Source organism: Lolium rigidum, chromosome 7 (genome assembly GCF_022539505.1).
Source record: "Lolium rigidum isolate FL_2022 chromosome 7, APGP_CSIRO_Lrig_0.1, whole genome shotgun sequence".
NCBI classification, from domain to species: domain Eukaryota; kingdom Viridiplantae; phylum Streptophyta; class Magnoliopsida; order Poales; family Poaceae; genus Lolium; species Lolium rigidum.
The window spans coordinates 292,476,062-292,492,058 of NC_061514.1; the positions used below are offsets into that span (position 1 = coordinate 292,476,062).

General features: G+C 46.6%; 1 protein-coding gene and 1 pseudogene across 2 annotated transcripts; one reads left to right on the forward strand and one right to left on the reverse strand.

The window, feature by feature from the left end:
• Positions 1-1,541: 1,541 nt before the first annotated feature.
• On the forward strand, positions 1,542-5,579 carry LOC124676423 (probable galacturonosyltransferase 7). Of its 2 annotated transcripts, none has more exons than XM_047212489.1 (7): positions 1,542-1,634; positions 2,021-2,111; positions 2,684-2,745; positions 3,151-3,443; positions 3,938-4,295; positions 4,380-4,916; positions 5,192-5,579. In XM_047212489.1, the coding sequence occupies exons 4-7, from the start codon at positions 3,268-3,270 to the stop codon at positions 5,474-5,476; spliced, it is 1,356 nt and encodes a 451-aa protein (XP_047068445.1). In that variant the 5' UTR covers positions 1,542-1,634; positions 2,021-2,111; positions 2,684-2,745; positions 3,151-3,267; the 3' UTR covers positions 5,477-5,579. The 2 variants fall into 2 exon arrangements, with proteins under 2 accessions (XP_047068445.1, XP_047068446.1); XM_047212490.1 differs by having other exon boundaries at positions 5,195-5,579.
• A 5,939-nt stretch (positions 5,580-11,518) lies between these two features.
• LOC124672996 lies at positions 11,519-15,333 on the reverse strand (annotated as a pseudogene).
• Positions 15,334-15,997: the final 664 nt, after the last annotated feature.

The following is a 15,997-nucleotide window of genomic DNA, read 5'->3' on the forward strand; positions in this document are numbered from 1 at the left end:
AGGGAATTGAAAAAAAAATCTAGAGGAAGTAACTTTGAGAAACAAACCTGACATATTAATTTGGAAATTAACAAGCTTAGGCTCATTCTCAGTTAAATATTTCTACCTAGCAGTGCAATTCAATGAAGTTGTTCCTTACAAATTCATGTGGAAAGTTAAGATACCTCTCAGAATAAAAACTTTCTTGTGGTTAATGCTAAAAGGAAGTATTTTGACAAGGGATGTGCTTATACATTGGGGAGGAACATGTGAGAAACGATGCATTTTTTGTGGTTGCAATGAGACAATTAAACACCTCTTTTTTAAATTCGCTCTATCTAGATACATTTGGAATTTGGTTAGCTGTACTTTGGTTCCAATTTCCATTTTGATTCGGCTGAACATTGTATCTCCAATTGGTTAAAAGGGTTTGGGGGAAAAAGTGGAATTCTTTAGCATCTCGAAAACGAGGAATTTGGCATGTTTTGAGGGGAAATAGCTTGATGAGCCCTATATAGTGATTCTCAAAATTTGCTATTATGTTAATTGTTGGAGTATACGGGAAAATCTAGTAGCGATCAGGATGCGATCAGGTGTGGATTTGCTGTTGCGTTATGGTGTGTAAGGATGTAAACCTTGTAGTATGTTGGTTTCGTTTAATGATATGGAGGATATAATCCCTTTTATCTAAAATAAATAAATAATAGGATGAGAAGCTTGGCTGTTTTTCTTTTCTTTTCTGAAAGGTTAAAGCTAAGCTATTTTTTAAGCTTAGCTTGGCTGTTTTTAATTTGAGAACAACAGCAAAGCTTAGCTGGTGGAGAATGGTAAGTTGCTGGGAAAGAGTCAGCGCCCAGGAGCGAGGACACACGAGGCCCATGTGGCGCATGTGACGGCCCACCGACGCCACTCACACTTCATCAGTTCCTCATCTCCGGCTCGCTCCGCTCCCCCCACGCGCACGCGGCCGATCAAATCCGACCCCGCAACCGCGCCGTCGAGCGAGCCCCAAGCCTTCTTCTCCACCCTCCGGCTGCCTGCGCCGACCGTGCCTCCTCGCCCCGCCTCGACTCCCCAGTGCCAGCGATGATCAGCAGAGGCGGCGCCGGGAACCGGAGTCGGGGGAGCCGATGAAGCCGACGCCGTCGCAGAGGCGGCGGGGCCCGCGCGCGGCGCTGCTGGCGCTCGTCCTCTGCTCCCTGCTCGTGCCCCTCGCCTTCATCTTCGACCGCGCCCCCTCCGGTACGTCGTCCCTGCTTCCCAACCCCCTCCGCCTCCCCCCCGCTGACGCTCCGGTTAGGGGTTCGGCGAATGCGGCGCTTCCGGTGGATCTGGGCGCCTCGTTTCGTCCGATTCCCTCTGCGGTGTTTCTGAATTTTACTAACCGCCTCCTTCCGCTTCTTCTCCGATTGGTTCGCGCGCGGATGCAGGCTACGTGACCACGGACGAGCGGCGCCGACAGGTGCGGTACAACTGTTTTTGTTTTTCGCATTTATTTCAGTTGGACCCGAGTGAAGGCGGTGGTGGTAGTGACTGGTGCTGATTTTTTGTTTGGATTTTAGGAGGTGTTCGTGCCTTCCTTCGTTCACGTGGAGCCGAGTGAAGGCGGTGGTGGTGGTGCTGTCGATCCAGTCCCTGTCCATGGAGTGATACAGGTTTGTTGCGCTGTGCTGCTACCCCTTTTAGCAATGATGTCCATCGTTTTGTAGTTTTGTACGGTTCTGTGATGGCGACCTCGTATTCGGGGTTTGGTGATGTCTAGTCGTGATCACTCGTGGTGCTCCTTGATGTGATGATGCTACTCGACGTTAAGCATTTTCACCTAAATGGAGTGGCCGATCTTGAATGGGCAGCCCATTTTCGCTGTAGCGTGTTAGCTTTATGTATATACTATTCTCTGCTTGTCACAGCTCAGCACTAGGGTAGGGGGGGATATACCTGATTTACAACCAATTTCATGTTTATGAAGCATGAAAGATATGAATTCTATGTCATAGAGCAGTTCAAGACTGGTCAATCACACTTATTTTCCTTTTCTCAGGAGAAGAAGATTTCCAATGGCAGCACTGGAGTGCTGCAGCGGCATGAGCAAACTGGTCACAACTCTTCGGGTGTTAGTGCTAAACCAAAAGGTACCACATCGTACAAGATCAAAACCGCTACCTAGTTGATTTCAGTATTTTGGCCAAGCTTTGAGATGGGAGTGGAATTGTTCCTGATGCTAGAAAATATTTCATGGAATGTAAGCATGAGCAATTCAACTGCGGAGAAATCTGGTATATAGCTCTTAGCAAAAACTGGTGTTTGTGGGCTACTTGATGCAAGTAGTACTGTAGTAGTATCACGAAAATATCATGCGGATTGATTTAAGCTATTGCTCTTAGGTCTTTTGCTCTCTGATACGCCTTAAGATGTGCATGTGCTATTATTATGTTTCTTAGTTCTCTTCCGCTTGCTTCCCTCAAATTTCCTAATTTACTCTATGGACTAGAAGCCATTTGTTTCACCCAAATATTCTCAAAGAAACCACTGCTGATGTTTCCCAAACAACTTCCCTTTCTTCGGTTAAGCTCTTTATAGGCATTTTTTGCGGGAAAGCTATCAATAGGTTGCAGTCCTTCTGTATTAGTCCTTGCTTCTTTATTGTTGAGTTGTTTGTTTAGTTTATCTTTACAGCTGACTCAACAATTGACAATCTATGCAGTTCTTCCTGTACCAAGAACTGAACCACCGAAGGCTGTGAACGAATCAACTCAAAGAACAAGTGTATGCCTTCTACATCTGAAGTTGTACTTTATTTTAATTTTTTTCTTATGTTTAGATATGTTCAGTCAGTCATAAATTCTGGGGTTCTACTCTAGTACAGCAAGTATAGATTTCCAGATACTAGATTGTCAGCTCAACCACATACAAGATCTTAAGTACACAATCCAATATTTTCAATTGATTGCCCTCTATTTTAGTTGGAATATGATGTAATAATGTACTTAGGTAAGCTAACCTTAGGACAATTTTTTTTGCGAGATTCTTGAGATAATACTGAATGTACTGCAGTTAAGTATCTTCTATAGCATAGTACTTGATGTTCCCAGTCACTGTTTGTATCTCCCCCCTGATCTTTGCATCAACTATAGTCTAGCGTATGATAAAATGCACATGCATTGCTTTCAGGAAGTTAGCAATGCTAGAAAGAGACGAGGTGCAAAAGCGGATGAAGTGGAAAATGCAAAGGCTTGTCAGCTTGAATTTGGGAGCTACTGCCTCTGGTCTACAGAACACAAAGTAATTATGAAGGATTCGGTAGTGAAAAGGCTAAAAGACCAACTATTTGTGGCCCGCTCATACTATCCAAGCATTGCCAAGCTTCAAGGACAGGAGGTACTTACTCAGGAAATGAAACAAAATATACAAGACCATGAGAGGGTTCTTAGTGCATCTGCTGTTGACGCTGATCTACCATCCTTGTAAGAATTGTATTTTCATTATTAAGCTTTCTGGTATTTTCTTAGTTCATTGCATGTTGATGTTGAACTCCGGTTTATGATGACTAGGTTACGGGTACAATCAGACTGAATGAAATCCCCCTGTTTGAAAATAAACTGCGTATTTGACTGTCCAGATTTGAGCTTTGACCCTAAATATTGTGTACACTATTTTGTTAATATTTAAAAGATCACATCAGAAGGAAGTGCTTTTTAAATATGAACCTAATGGTTTCTATCTTGTGTAACATGAACCACATGTTATTTGACTCACTGCTTGTCAAACATAAATTTGAACAGTCCAAACTCGCCTTCTGTTTTGAAATGAAGTACCTTTTGGTGCCTCTTAGCGCAGATGGGTTTGAATATTGTAGCATTTTGTGCATTTATATTTAAAAATAAATGCATAGTTCGACATTCGTCAATATGGAAGTTACTAATTTGATAATTCAATGACAACTGTGCTATTATTTCAGTATCAACAAGAAGATAGAACAGATGGAGCACACAATAGCGAGAGCGAAATCTTGCACTGTGGAATGTCACAATGTTGTCAGAAAGCTTCGGCAGATACTTGATATGACTGATGATGAAGCTCATTTTCATATGAAGCAGAGTGCATTCCTCTACAATCTTGGTGCTCAGACCTTGCCTAAAACTCACCACTGTTTTTCTATGAGGTTGACATTGGAATATTTCAAATCCCCTTCATTGGATTCAGACATTTCTCTGACTCGCAAGTTTAAGACCCCAAACCATAGGCACTATGTTGTACTATCTAAGAATGTCCTTGCAGCTTCTGTTGTCATCAACTCAACAGTTATCAGTTCTAAGGTATGTGGTGATATTTACAATGGTTAGTAATGCTGTTATCTTCTGATATGGGTATTGATGATGTTCTCATTGGTCTTCCTGTAGGAGCCAGGAAACAACGTTTTTCATATCCTAACTGATGCTCAAAACTTTTATGGCATGCAATACTGGTTTGCCAGAAATTCATACAAAAAGGCAGCTATCCATGTTGTAAACTATGAAGAAATGATTTTAGAGAAGCTACCAAAGTTCAGTCCGCGAGAGCTATATTTGTCTGAGGAGTTCCGTGTTTTCATCAGGGAGCGGCCCACCGAGAAGACAAGAATGGAATACTTGTCTTTGTTTAGTCATTCTCATTTCTTTATTCCAGAGATATTCAAGGATCTAAAGAAGGTGGTTGTATTGGATGATGATGTGGTTATTCAACGTGATCTGTCCTTCTTGTGGAATCTTGATATGGGGGACAAGGTAAATGGTGCTGTTGAATTTTGTGGTGTAAGACTGGGTCAAGTGAGAAGTCTCCTGGGTAAGACAAAGTATGATCCTAAATCTTGTGCTTGGATGTCTGGCGTGAATGTGATTAATCTGGATAAATGGAGGAAGCATAAAGTGACAGAGAATTACCTCATGCTCCTTAAACAGGTTAGTATAATTCTCTTTTTGATTTCATGCTACAGTCTATAAAAATGAGTTCGCACAGAGGATGGTCTGGAAGCATTTGATCTGTGCATGTGTGTGACATACAGGTTATTATAATTTACTTGCATGAAATAGGTTGTATGCTGTTTTTTTTACACTGAGTTTAGCTATCTTTGTATTAATTCCAGTCTCATCCTGAATAATAATTTATTCTTTGTTGTATGATGCTTTATATGGTTATGACACTGCACATATTTATTCCAATTCTTGTTGTGTAGCAGGTCAAGAACAATGATGAGGTATCTCTGCGAGAAGCTGCCTTTTCTTTAAGCTTGTTGTCTTTTCAACATCTCATCTATCCCCTTGACAAGAAGCTGACTCTGTCTGGACTTGGATATGATTATGGAATTGACCCGGAGGTTGCACGGAGTTCTGCGTCGTTGCACTACAATGGCAATATGAAACCTTGGCTTGAGTTAGGCATACCGGACTACAAAAAGTACTGGAGGAGGTTTCTCACCCGAGAAGACCGATTCATGGATGAGTGCAATGTAAATCCGTAGCACACTTGAGTTCGGAATCAGAACAATCGAAAACAGACCACGGCATCCACTGGGCCTCCTAGATTCTGTCTCTGCTGAGTGGATGCCTGTAGCTCCTGCTGAGTGGATGCCTGTAGCTCCTGAGAGCTGTACTGTGCACTAGCACAAATGACACATGCAGCTGTTGAACATGAGAAGAGGCGCAGCCATTGGCTGCCAGTGTTGACAGGTTTGAGTGGACGCAGTACCATCTGTTCATGGCATTGAACAGGATTGATTGACGATTACGTCATCCTGGGATTTATGTTGCAGGTAAGGATGATGTGAACGGGTCAGCCTTATTGTGCAGATTGTTTGGTACTTGAAGATTCATTTCCCATTTTTCTCTTCTGCCCATAAATGTACACACATGTAGTCTCATTTTTTGGCGTTTGGTTGTAGCGCAGTGATTAGTTTTGGTATTATGCTCATGGAATGGAAAGATTGCTGTCCAAACCAATGGACAGCTCTGTGGATAGCCTGTATATTCTGTTATAGTTCCTCCCTGAGATGTGTCATCCTTTTGATAAGATTACGAGGCACGCTGCATTTTTCTTCTTGGTAGCCTCCGTGGAGGCGTTGTGTGTCTGAATTGGTCCGTGTGACTGTTCATACTTGGCATATTTTGTGAGCTAGAGATGTTGACATGATTAGCATATCCAATGGTCATGCCAACATAAATTAATTTGTCAACGCTGACACGTGTATGTATCGTGACATAAAACTTCGAAACTGCAAGCAGAGAAAAATTAGAAACTGTCGGTGCAAATGCTAGCAGCAGCATCAATCATGTAATGCTTTATGACAGTTTGTTTTCTTTTTCTTCTTTTCTTCTCCTCTCAAGGACAGGCGAACCAGTAGTACTAGTATTTATTTTATGAAAAATGTTTTTGACGTGGCTTTGTTGCTTAGCTTAGTACATAATCTTTATGTTTGTTATGTTTTGTTTGTGGTGGCTGTCTTTGGATGAGCCGGTGTGAAATTCGTGCTAGCTCGTGTGGTAGCTTTTTTTTTTTACTCAAACATCTACCTTTTATAAACTCTCGAATTTTTCTTTTATGTAAAAAAGTACTGAGTTTTAGTGTAAGGGTATATTGCCCCTATGTGTGGTTTTGGTAATTAATGACAACCCCTATGGACTAATGTTTTCATTGAGTTTATATGAAGGAATATTCCATAGGTACTACTTGTATTTCATGTGTTGGATTCAAGTATGGATGCCATGAAGATAAAGATACACCTTGTGTATTGGCATCAAGATCATTGTTTTAAAGATACATATGTGACATGATCAAGAAGAAGAAATGAAGATGGAGTTCTTATGTGGAACTCAATATTAGCCATGCTCTATCTTATGTGAGTATGAGAAGATACAAGGTTGAGTTGGGCAAGTTCAAGATGAGCATCTTGAGTGGATCACATGCTTGAAGCTTGCCATCCATTTGGTGATAATGGACATGTGAAGATGGGCATCAATGGAGCTTTCCCATCATAGTGTATGGGGGAGCATTTGTGAGTCTTCACAAAGCAACATTGATCAAGTGAGGCATTCCGGCTTGTGTAGAGCTTGAAGAGTTATCATCAAGATCAAGCGGGATGCGCAAGGCAAAGGTATGACCTTGATAGGTTTTCCTTTTACCGGTCTCAAGGTGGATGTTGGGAGACCGGATTATAGGATAGATAGCCGCACTATCAAGAGGGGCTTTCGGTTGGGTAACTTGATCACATCGTCTTAGGGAGCTCAATCCTTGCATGCGTTGCATATTCTTATTGCTTCTTGGTATTTCTCGGTGTAGGTTCTTGAGCCTGTTGCTAGCTTTACAACAAGCTCAAGTTCATCGAAAACGGAGTTCACATGCATCTTCTATTGCGTTTTCGATGTTGGGTGATTTTACCGGTTATTCATGATATAAGGTTCTACCTTTTATATTCATGATAAAATCCCCTCCTACAGATTCTTGGGTTTTCACTTTCTATTAGATAGCATTCGTTGTTATCTTCCAAACAAAATTGGTTTCATGCGATTCGGAGTTCGGGAGCAATTGTTATTAGGGAAAAAGAGAAAAGGATAAAAAGAAAAAGAAGAAAAGGAGCCAGCGGACCGGCCGGCCCGACCGGACCAGCGACCGGCCCACCCGGTCCGAGACCGGGTTTGGCGCTGGTGCCATCCGGCCGGGGTCCAGAGGCCTTTTGGCCCAAGTTCGGTCGCAGGCCCGGTCCGTGACCGGCCTGCCCGGCGCACCTCCCGGCCTGACCGGGCTCAGCTCCGGCTGGACCTCACCGCCCCGCTCGGCCCACCTGCCCAGCGCAGCCCGCACGCCCCCGCGTCGCCTAGCTCCCTGCCGCCCGCGCACTGCTCGGCTTCCTGCTCGGCCTGCGCGCGCCTATCCGCCGCTCGTGGGGGTTTCTGCCCCGCCCGGTTGCTGGGCTGGCCCGACCGGGCTGCTGACCGGCCTGGCCGGCTGCTGCCCCGGTCGGCCGGCCTAGTGGCCGGCTGGGCCACTTTTTGGGACGTTTTTCTGCCCGATTTTCTGTCTTTTTCCCCCAACAGCTATTTTTCCCCTTTAGCTATAAATAGGCTTCTTCCACCTTGAGCCAAATTAGTTCTTCCTATTCTCTCTCCTCCATTGCTACTATTTGAAGAACTTGCTCTCCCCCTTGATTCCTCCAATCATTCTTGCTCATATTTGAGGATTTGAGAGAGGAGATCTAGATCTACACTTCCACCGATCGATTTCTTCTCTAAGTGAGGGAAACTCTTGGGATCTAGATCTTGGAGTCTTTGGTTGACTTTCCCCCTTGTTCTTCCTCTCCAATCTCATCCTAGCATTCGTTGCTTTGGTGGGATTTGAGTGTGAAGGACTTGAACACCTCCGGTGTTCTTGCTTTGCATCATTGCATAGTGTTGAGCTCTCCACCACGATTTGTTCGAGTGAGAGACCGTGAGCTTGTTACTCTTGGAGGGTGACCTCCTAGTTGGCTTGGTTGGTGTCCCGGTGATCTCTTCGTGGAAGATTGTGAAGGGGCCCGGGCTTCTCCTTCGTGGAGCTTGTGAAGTGGTTGTGGAGCTTGCCATCTCCGGAGCGGAGGAAAAGCTAACCATAAGGAAAGGGCCATAATCCTTCGTGGGTGTGGTTCGGAGAATAGGGTGAGCCTTCGTGGCGCGGGGAATCCTTCGTGGGACCTCCACTCCTCCAAACGTGACGTACCTTGTTGCAAAGCAAGGGAACACGGGAATACATCCTCGTCTCCGCGTGCCTCGGTTATTTCTATACCCGAGCTCTCTTTCCTTGTGATAGACATCGTGCTTGAAGTACATATATCTTGCTATCACTTGTGCTACATATATCTTGTGCCTATCTTGCTTAGCTCTAGTTGCTATTGTTACACTTAGTTGAGCTTAGCATATTTAGGGTTTGTGCTTGTAAACTAAACGATAGTTTAATTCCGCATTCTTACAAGACAAATCCGCAAGAGTTTGTAATTGCCTATTCACCCCCCCTCTAGGCGACATCTCGATCTTTCATTTAGTGATATGTTCACCTTTGCATCGGGAGGATGCACTACTCCCGATTATGTCCACGAGTACCTTTGTTCCAAATAAAAGGCGTTTTGATAGCTTCAATTATTCTACCAAAACGTTTTATAATTTGGAACGGAGGGAGGCAGATATAAGATGCTAACAAAGCAGCTCACAAGCAACAAAATGACTATTCTAAAAAAAGCAACAAAATGACCAACAAATATATTTTTGTAAGCCTAAATTAGTTTTCTAGGTTTACATTTTGAAACTGAGGTATGGAGTAATAGAAAAAAAAGCTAAGTCCATCTTAAAGTTGAAGAAGCCCTTGACTGCGAAAGAAGAACCAAAGGCATGATATTGATGTGGAAACATGACCAGCTAAGTGAAAACATGCCTTCATGCTCTAGGAGAGGTGAGCCGCCGCTGTACCAATATGCTCCAAATCCGAAGGAGAGCCTATTGTCTTGGCTTGAATGGCGTCGTACCATCATTAGATGGAGCTACTCACTAGGGGGTGGCACCAACACTATCCACCATAGGAGATACCAGGAGTCAGATGTACCTACGAAGAGACGAAGCCGTTGAAGAAGGAGAAGACCCGAAGAGGAGCAGTCACAACCAACTCTGAGAGAACAGATTAGAGCCTATGATGATTTGTCCAATGATCCCGCTATCCCCATGCATCCAATCCCTTCCCAAGCTCGAGAGCATTGATTCATCGGTGACCAAGCACGTCATGGTAAAGGAGCAGAAAAAAAAGATGAGGAAAACTAGACATGTCGAAGCTTAGCACCATGGAGGCAATTCAAGCCACACCGCCATTAATCGACACCACACTCACAAACCCCTGCCACACCCGAGGGGGCACCACGGGCTCACTCACCGCCTCCTTCGCCCATACCAAATCGGATTTAGCTTTTCACCCGGGTAACAAAGAGTTGGGGAGGGTACCTCAACCTCAACAATGTCTCCAAGGAGGAAGATGAAAACCGCATGCGCTACCACCATTGTGACTGACAAACACAACAATGATTTCTCCATGACCCGATCCGCAGACCAACACATGTATATTCGCCAGATATACATCTTGACCAATAAAATCCCTCTCTTATTGAGGGGAATTCATTAGATTTAGATCTTGCAGAAATTTGGTGTTCTACTTCTTTGTTCTTTCTCTCTCATTTCCCAATAGCTCTTGTAGCTTTGTTGGAATTTGTTAGTGAGATACTTGCCATTTCATTTGATGCATCGGTTTGAGTTGTCTGCGGTGATACGTGCAAGTGAAAGTTTGTGAGTATATCTCTTCGGGAGCTTGTCCCAGTTCCTCTTGGGTCTTTGGACCCTTGAAGGCTTAGTGATATTTGCGGTGTTTTTGGGACCTCTAATTAATTTGTGGAGATTTCTCAAGTGTAATGCCTTTGTGGTGATTTATTGGGAGCCTCTAATTAAGTTGTAGAGATTTTCTAAGCTTTGTGCGGGTTTGGTGACCACCCTCAAGGTTCCATAGTGGATAGAGGACTTCCCTTTTGGTGGGAATGCTCGAGAAGAATACGGTGAGGCCTTCGCGGAGTTTGGGAGCCTTCTGCCTCCACATCGCTTCAATAGAGAGCAGCACTCGTATGAGTGTGAACTTCGGGATACATCATCGTCTCCGCATCACCTCGGTTATTTCTATACCCGAACTATTTACTTGTGCACTTTACTTTGTGATAGCCTACATGCTTGAAGTTATATATCTTTCTATCACATAGTTGCTTGTCTTGCAAAGCATAAATTATTGGTGCACATAGGTGAACGATAATATTTATGTAGGCTTTGTGTTTGACAAATTGAACACTACTTTATCCCGCATTTGTTAAGCCATAATCGTAAAAGTTTTAAACCGCTTATTCACCCCTCCTCTCTCTAGGTGGTATCCATGTCCTTTCAATACTGGAAAGTAACATTTCGATAAAAGAATGATATCAATACCGAGTTGATGTCAATTACATCTAACCTCTGCAACAACATATTTAATGACCGGAGCAAGTCTAGCAACTAAGGGTGAACAGAGTCGAAAAAAGGAAAAATAAAGACCCGACCAACGGCAGGTGTTTTATTTGCTCGCAGTTCCCGTTTGATACCCGATAAAGCAAATCTAGGTTTTCGCTTTCCTTGCGATGGGCCTGGGCGAGGGGGAACATGCCAAGTATCCGCCTGGGATCATGTTTTCTTAGGTTTATTCTGGATGTACAATGCAATTTCGGTAGTCATTTTTCATTTCAGTTGGAAAATGCAGTCTAATAGCACTTTCTAGTACATTTAGTTGCATGTTACTATATGTGTTGTTCTCACTATGGCTAATCTAGATCAGCCAACTTTTTCGCAATTTAAATCGGCCTACAATTAGAGCCGCCATCAAACACACAGTTTACTCTGTTAAGGAAATTACATGTCCGGATCAATTTCTTCCTCCATGTCGTACACTAAATGGTGCCTGATCTGACGCGATATGAAATGTTTCACAACGTGTCTGCGATCCTTAATCGGTCTGTCGACGACCTGCCATGACCGAACTCCGCACAAGACTTCAAGAACTCTGCCATGGTGAAACTTCGGTACCGTGCAGGTTTTTCTGCTGTCACCAGCTCTGGGAGCGGCCCAAACAAGTCCGAATCACCGCGCTTGGGAGGATTAAATAAGGTGGCAATTGAAACCCTAGCATCTTGATCAGACTTGATTCTCACCTTGTGCAGGACGCTCTTGTACTCATCATTTGATACCAACTGCACGCAAAATTATCACACCGTTATTTTTCTAATTTTTTGTGTGTAATTAAGTAGCTCGAGACGAAGATGCATGCATATCCTTACCTTGAGCACGTCACCTATGTTGACGAGAAGAGCTCCGGGCACCGGCGGCATATCCATCCACGCTCCATCATTGCCGCCGCCGTCCAGACGGATCTGAAGCCCTCCGACTTCGTCCTGGGCTAGCACGGTGAGCACGCAGGGGTCCGTGTGCTCTCCGCAGCCTAACACCCGCTCGGGCTCCGGGCATGGCGGGTAGTAGTGGCACGCCATAATCCAAACCTCCACGCCCAGCCGCTCCGGGCCGACGCCGAGCGCCTCCAACAGCATCGCTGCCATCTCCTTTCCGAACTCCTCCATGCGCTGCCGATGCTCTAGCAGAGCGTTCCGGCATACCTCAGGGATGCGTCCAAAGTTGGTCTTTGGCGACAGAAACTTCAGACAGTCGCGCCAGGGGAGTATAGGTTCGGCGCCTCACTACAGGAAAACGATTATGTGCCGACGGCTAGAAGATACGCCGACGGCCATTTATCGGGGCCGTCGGCACATAGCCTGGAACCATCCGCCCTCTGAGGAAACCGTCGGCTTAGCTAGGCCGTCGGCGTAGCTGCATAGGTGCCGACGGCCACCGTCGGCGTAACAAAACCGCCGGCGTAGCACCAGTGGTGCCGACGGCCACCGTCGGTTCCAAACGGCCGTCGGCACAGCTACTGAACACGTGGCCTCGGCGTCACTCACCCTAACGGTCGGCAGACGTCGTGAGTTTTGCCGACGGCTAGGCCGTCGGCATAGCTCACAAATATTTTCCAACTTTTCTAGTTCCCTCTTTAATTTCAACTAGGTAAATGTTTCCAGGCCCATCAACGAGCATGTGCGAGCTGTGCGATTGAACATGGCCCCCAAATCTCAGGCCCATGGTCGAGCGGTCGCAACCTCCATCTCTTGCAGCGCATGCTACCTCTCGAAGTCTAACCGTGGCTGGGTTTTCGCCTAATCTAGATCAGATCGATCGACGAACGATGGCGCGATGGCGCCGAGGGCGGAAAGGTCTTGACCTAGACGGGTGCGGGGGCCTCCCAATCCGCGGTGGTTGTTTACTCGTTCGGCCATGGCGGAAAGGTGGGCTAGCTACGCGAAGGGGACAGGGTAGCGGTAGGGATCCTAGCTATAAATGGAGGGAAAATTGTTTTTAGGTCTAGGACGCGTCATTTTATGTGCTAAATGTTTTTCGTTTCGCGCGTTGGCGGACGGGTGCACCCGCGCGCCCGGTACGGCCATACCGCATGTCCCGGCGGCCCCGTTTTGCAAAGTTGGCAAAGTAAACTGAGCCAAAAAGTCGAGCGGAGCCGCGTGACGTTATTTTATGTGTCCTATTAACCACTGCAAAAGACGGAATTGGGATACGGCAATTATCTTGAAAAACCCTTCACGAATAGGGTTATCACGTCCGGAGTTCTATGGCTTTTAGGGGAAATGAGTAGGAAACGGCCCGTTTCACCACATAGTTTGTCGGAACGAGGCCATATTTGGCACGTGCGTGGGCCTTAGGATGGGAAGCAAGGCCCCGGTCGCGGATTTCCAATCCGAACCACGGACGACGGTTTTTCCATTTTCGGGGTGCCGGAAGGGCTTTTTTTTGTGAAGGAGCTACATGGTGCGCATTTTATTATTGCGCGAGACCTCCGCGCAGCGGTAGGATACCTCCTACACACCACCTATCACATGCAATATGCGCGCGATAGCCATCTGGGAATCCCTCCCGCTTCCTGCGGCGTCCCGCCGAATCCGCTGGAAACTGACCAGATTTGAACTGGGGCCACACTTTCCTTCGCTCAATAAATGGAGGGAAAATTGTTTTTAGGTCTAGGACGCGTCATTCTATGCCGACGGCCGGGCCGTCGGCGTATCTCGACAGTCGCCGAGCACGCTGGTGACGCCACGTGCAACAGAGGAGCCGACGGTCCGGCCGTCGGCGTATCACCGACGCCGTCAGACGGTCGTCTAAGTGGAAATACGTTGCCGACGATTGAGCTGGGCCTACGGCCGAAGAAAAACCGTCGGCATGGAGTATACGCCGACGGTTGGAGATGCGCCGACGGCCAGATCCGCTACGCCGACCGGAGATACGCCGACGGCTCTACGCCGACGGCCACCGTCGGCACAACTGTACGCCGACGGCTGGTGGCCGTCGGCATATAACCGTTTTCATGTAGTGCCTTGGCCGGGTGGCCGGGGCTGGGTGGAGTAGGTGACTCCCCCGACGGGCGTGAGCGTGTATAGCGGCGAGCGGCTGGCGAGAGGTAGCTCGTGAAAGGTGCGGACGGTGGACACCGCAGCATCGGCATCGACGCCGTGGTTGGTGACGTAGAAGATTCCGCATGCGCGTGCAGCCTCCCCGACGAGGGACACAATGGCCGTGCGTGGAAGGGAGAGGTCAACGGTTGGGATGGCGAAGTTGGTCGTCTTCTTTTCGGTGCTGGCGTCGATCCTGGGCACCCGGGCGCGAGGAACTGGAAGAACGGTGGCACGGAGGTGATGCCGGACTCCACGAGGCCGCGGACACCGCCACCGGACTCGTGCTGCTCGGCTACTTGTGTAGTTGTGTGCGTGGTGATTCGGGTTGTGGCCTTGTGGGATGAGCTGGGACTCTTATTCACCGGCATGGGTAGGAAGAGGACAACTGGACAAGTAAAGTCTTCGAAGCATCTCTACTCATTGTTAACTGAGATGCTCGCCAACTACTCAACCGAACATGCCATGCATGCATGCTTTCTCCAAATTCATGGACATATCAAGTTTGAATCATTGACCCAGATCCATTAAAATCGCCGGAAAACAAGCTATTCAAGTCGTGAACTGTAAAAAAATATTCTTTTTCTTCTTCTATTCATCTATTTCCTATTGAAAAAAGTTGGCACAGCGCTTTCAACGAATCTAGCTAGAGGAGGACAGCTTCAGTTCTTCTTAGGGCATCTCTAACCAGACCACGCCAAAAGAAACGCCTAAATTAACCATCTCCATCTATTTGCGTCGCCCAAATGGTCGAATTTGACCGTACGTCTGTTTGTGTTGGGTTGCCCCCAGCGGCGCGACACAATTTTTTTTTTGATTTGCATTCAACATAGCGAATAAAGGAAAATAAAAAATTATAACTAAAAGGCCCATGTAGCGGCTGCTACCCTAGCCTACTCCTCGTCCTCGTCGTGGAGCACGACGAAATCCGGTATTTCTCATGGCCAGTTGGCGGCCGGCGGAACGTACGTCGGTGCTGTCGGTGGTGGAGGTGGAGCAGCCCACGGATTGAACGACGGAGGTGGAGGCGGCGGCAGGTGCGGGGCCGAGTTCTACAGCGCCCATTGGAGGGTCTCATCCTTCGTGAGGCCTGGCGGCATGATGTTGGTGGTGTACCGGGGCAGCGGCGGACGCACTGGTCGGTCCACCTCCGACACGAGGATGCCGAGCCTCTCGATCTCTTCGTCTGTCATCATCGCCGACAGCTGGAACTCTGAGCCCTCCTCCATGGCCATCTGCCAGGTGTGGAAGACGCAGCCGACGACATCGTCACTGTCGTCATTGGCTTCCTCGTTGTAGTAGGCCAACACATCGTCGTCCTGGGGAGGCGTAGGAGGAGCCGGCTGCCGTGTTCGAGGAGGAGGCGCAGGAGGGCATGTAGGCGCCGGAGTGGTTGAGATTCTAACTGCACATGCCAGCTCGTAGCATATATATAACCCATGTGATTATCTAAGTGATGCTTTGTTGCACCTCGAAACAACACACAAGTAGTTGTTAATAAAATCGAAGTTGAAGTTGGAGTTACCAAAGTTTGGGGAGATGGTTTGGGCTGATGTATGAATACTCTATGATTTTAAGTGCATGTTGTAAATGCTCAAGAGCATGTACTAGGGTGTGTTTGTTTGAGCTGGAGCTCCACGGCTGCAGCTGCCACAACTGCGGCTCCCAGAATCAGAGGTAGCTGGTAGCTGTGGCTGAAAGGTTGGAGTTGTCTGATGCCTGTTTGTTTCGTCGGCTCGTGCAGCTGCGGCTGGAGCTAAAATATGCTTAAATGACCTAAATGTCCTTATAGTTTTGTATGTTGGTTTAAAATGCTGCTTGAACCGCTATAATTGTAAATGATATTTTAAAGAACTAATTTTGCTGCAGATGACTAATCATAGTGTAAGCACTTACACA

Coding starts and splice junctions, on each gene's coding strand:
- LOC124676423 (XM_047212489.1), top strand. CDS start 3,268: ATGAAGGATTCGGTAGTGAAAAGGCTAAAAGACCAACTATTTGTGGCC. Junction 3,444..3,937: donor GACGCTGATCTACCATCCTT/GTAAGAATTGTA, acceptor CTATTATTTCAG/TATCAACAAGAAGATAGAAC. Junction 4,917..5,191: donor ACCTCATGCTCCTTAAACAG/GTTAGTATAATT, acceptor CTTGTTGTGTAG/CAGGTCAAGAACAATGATGA.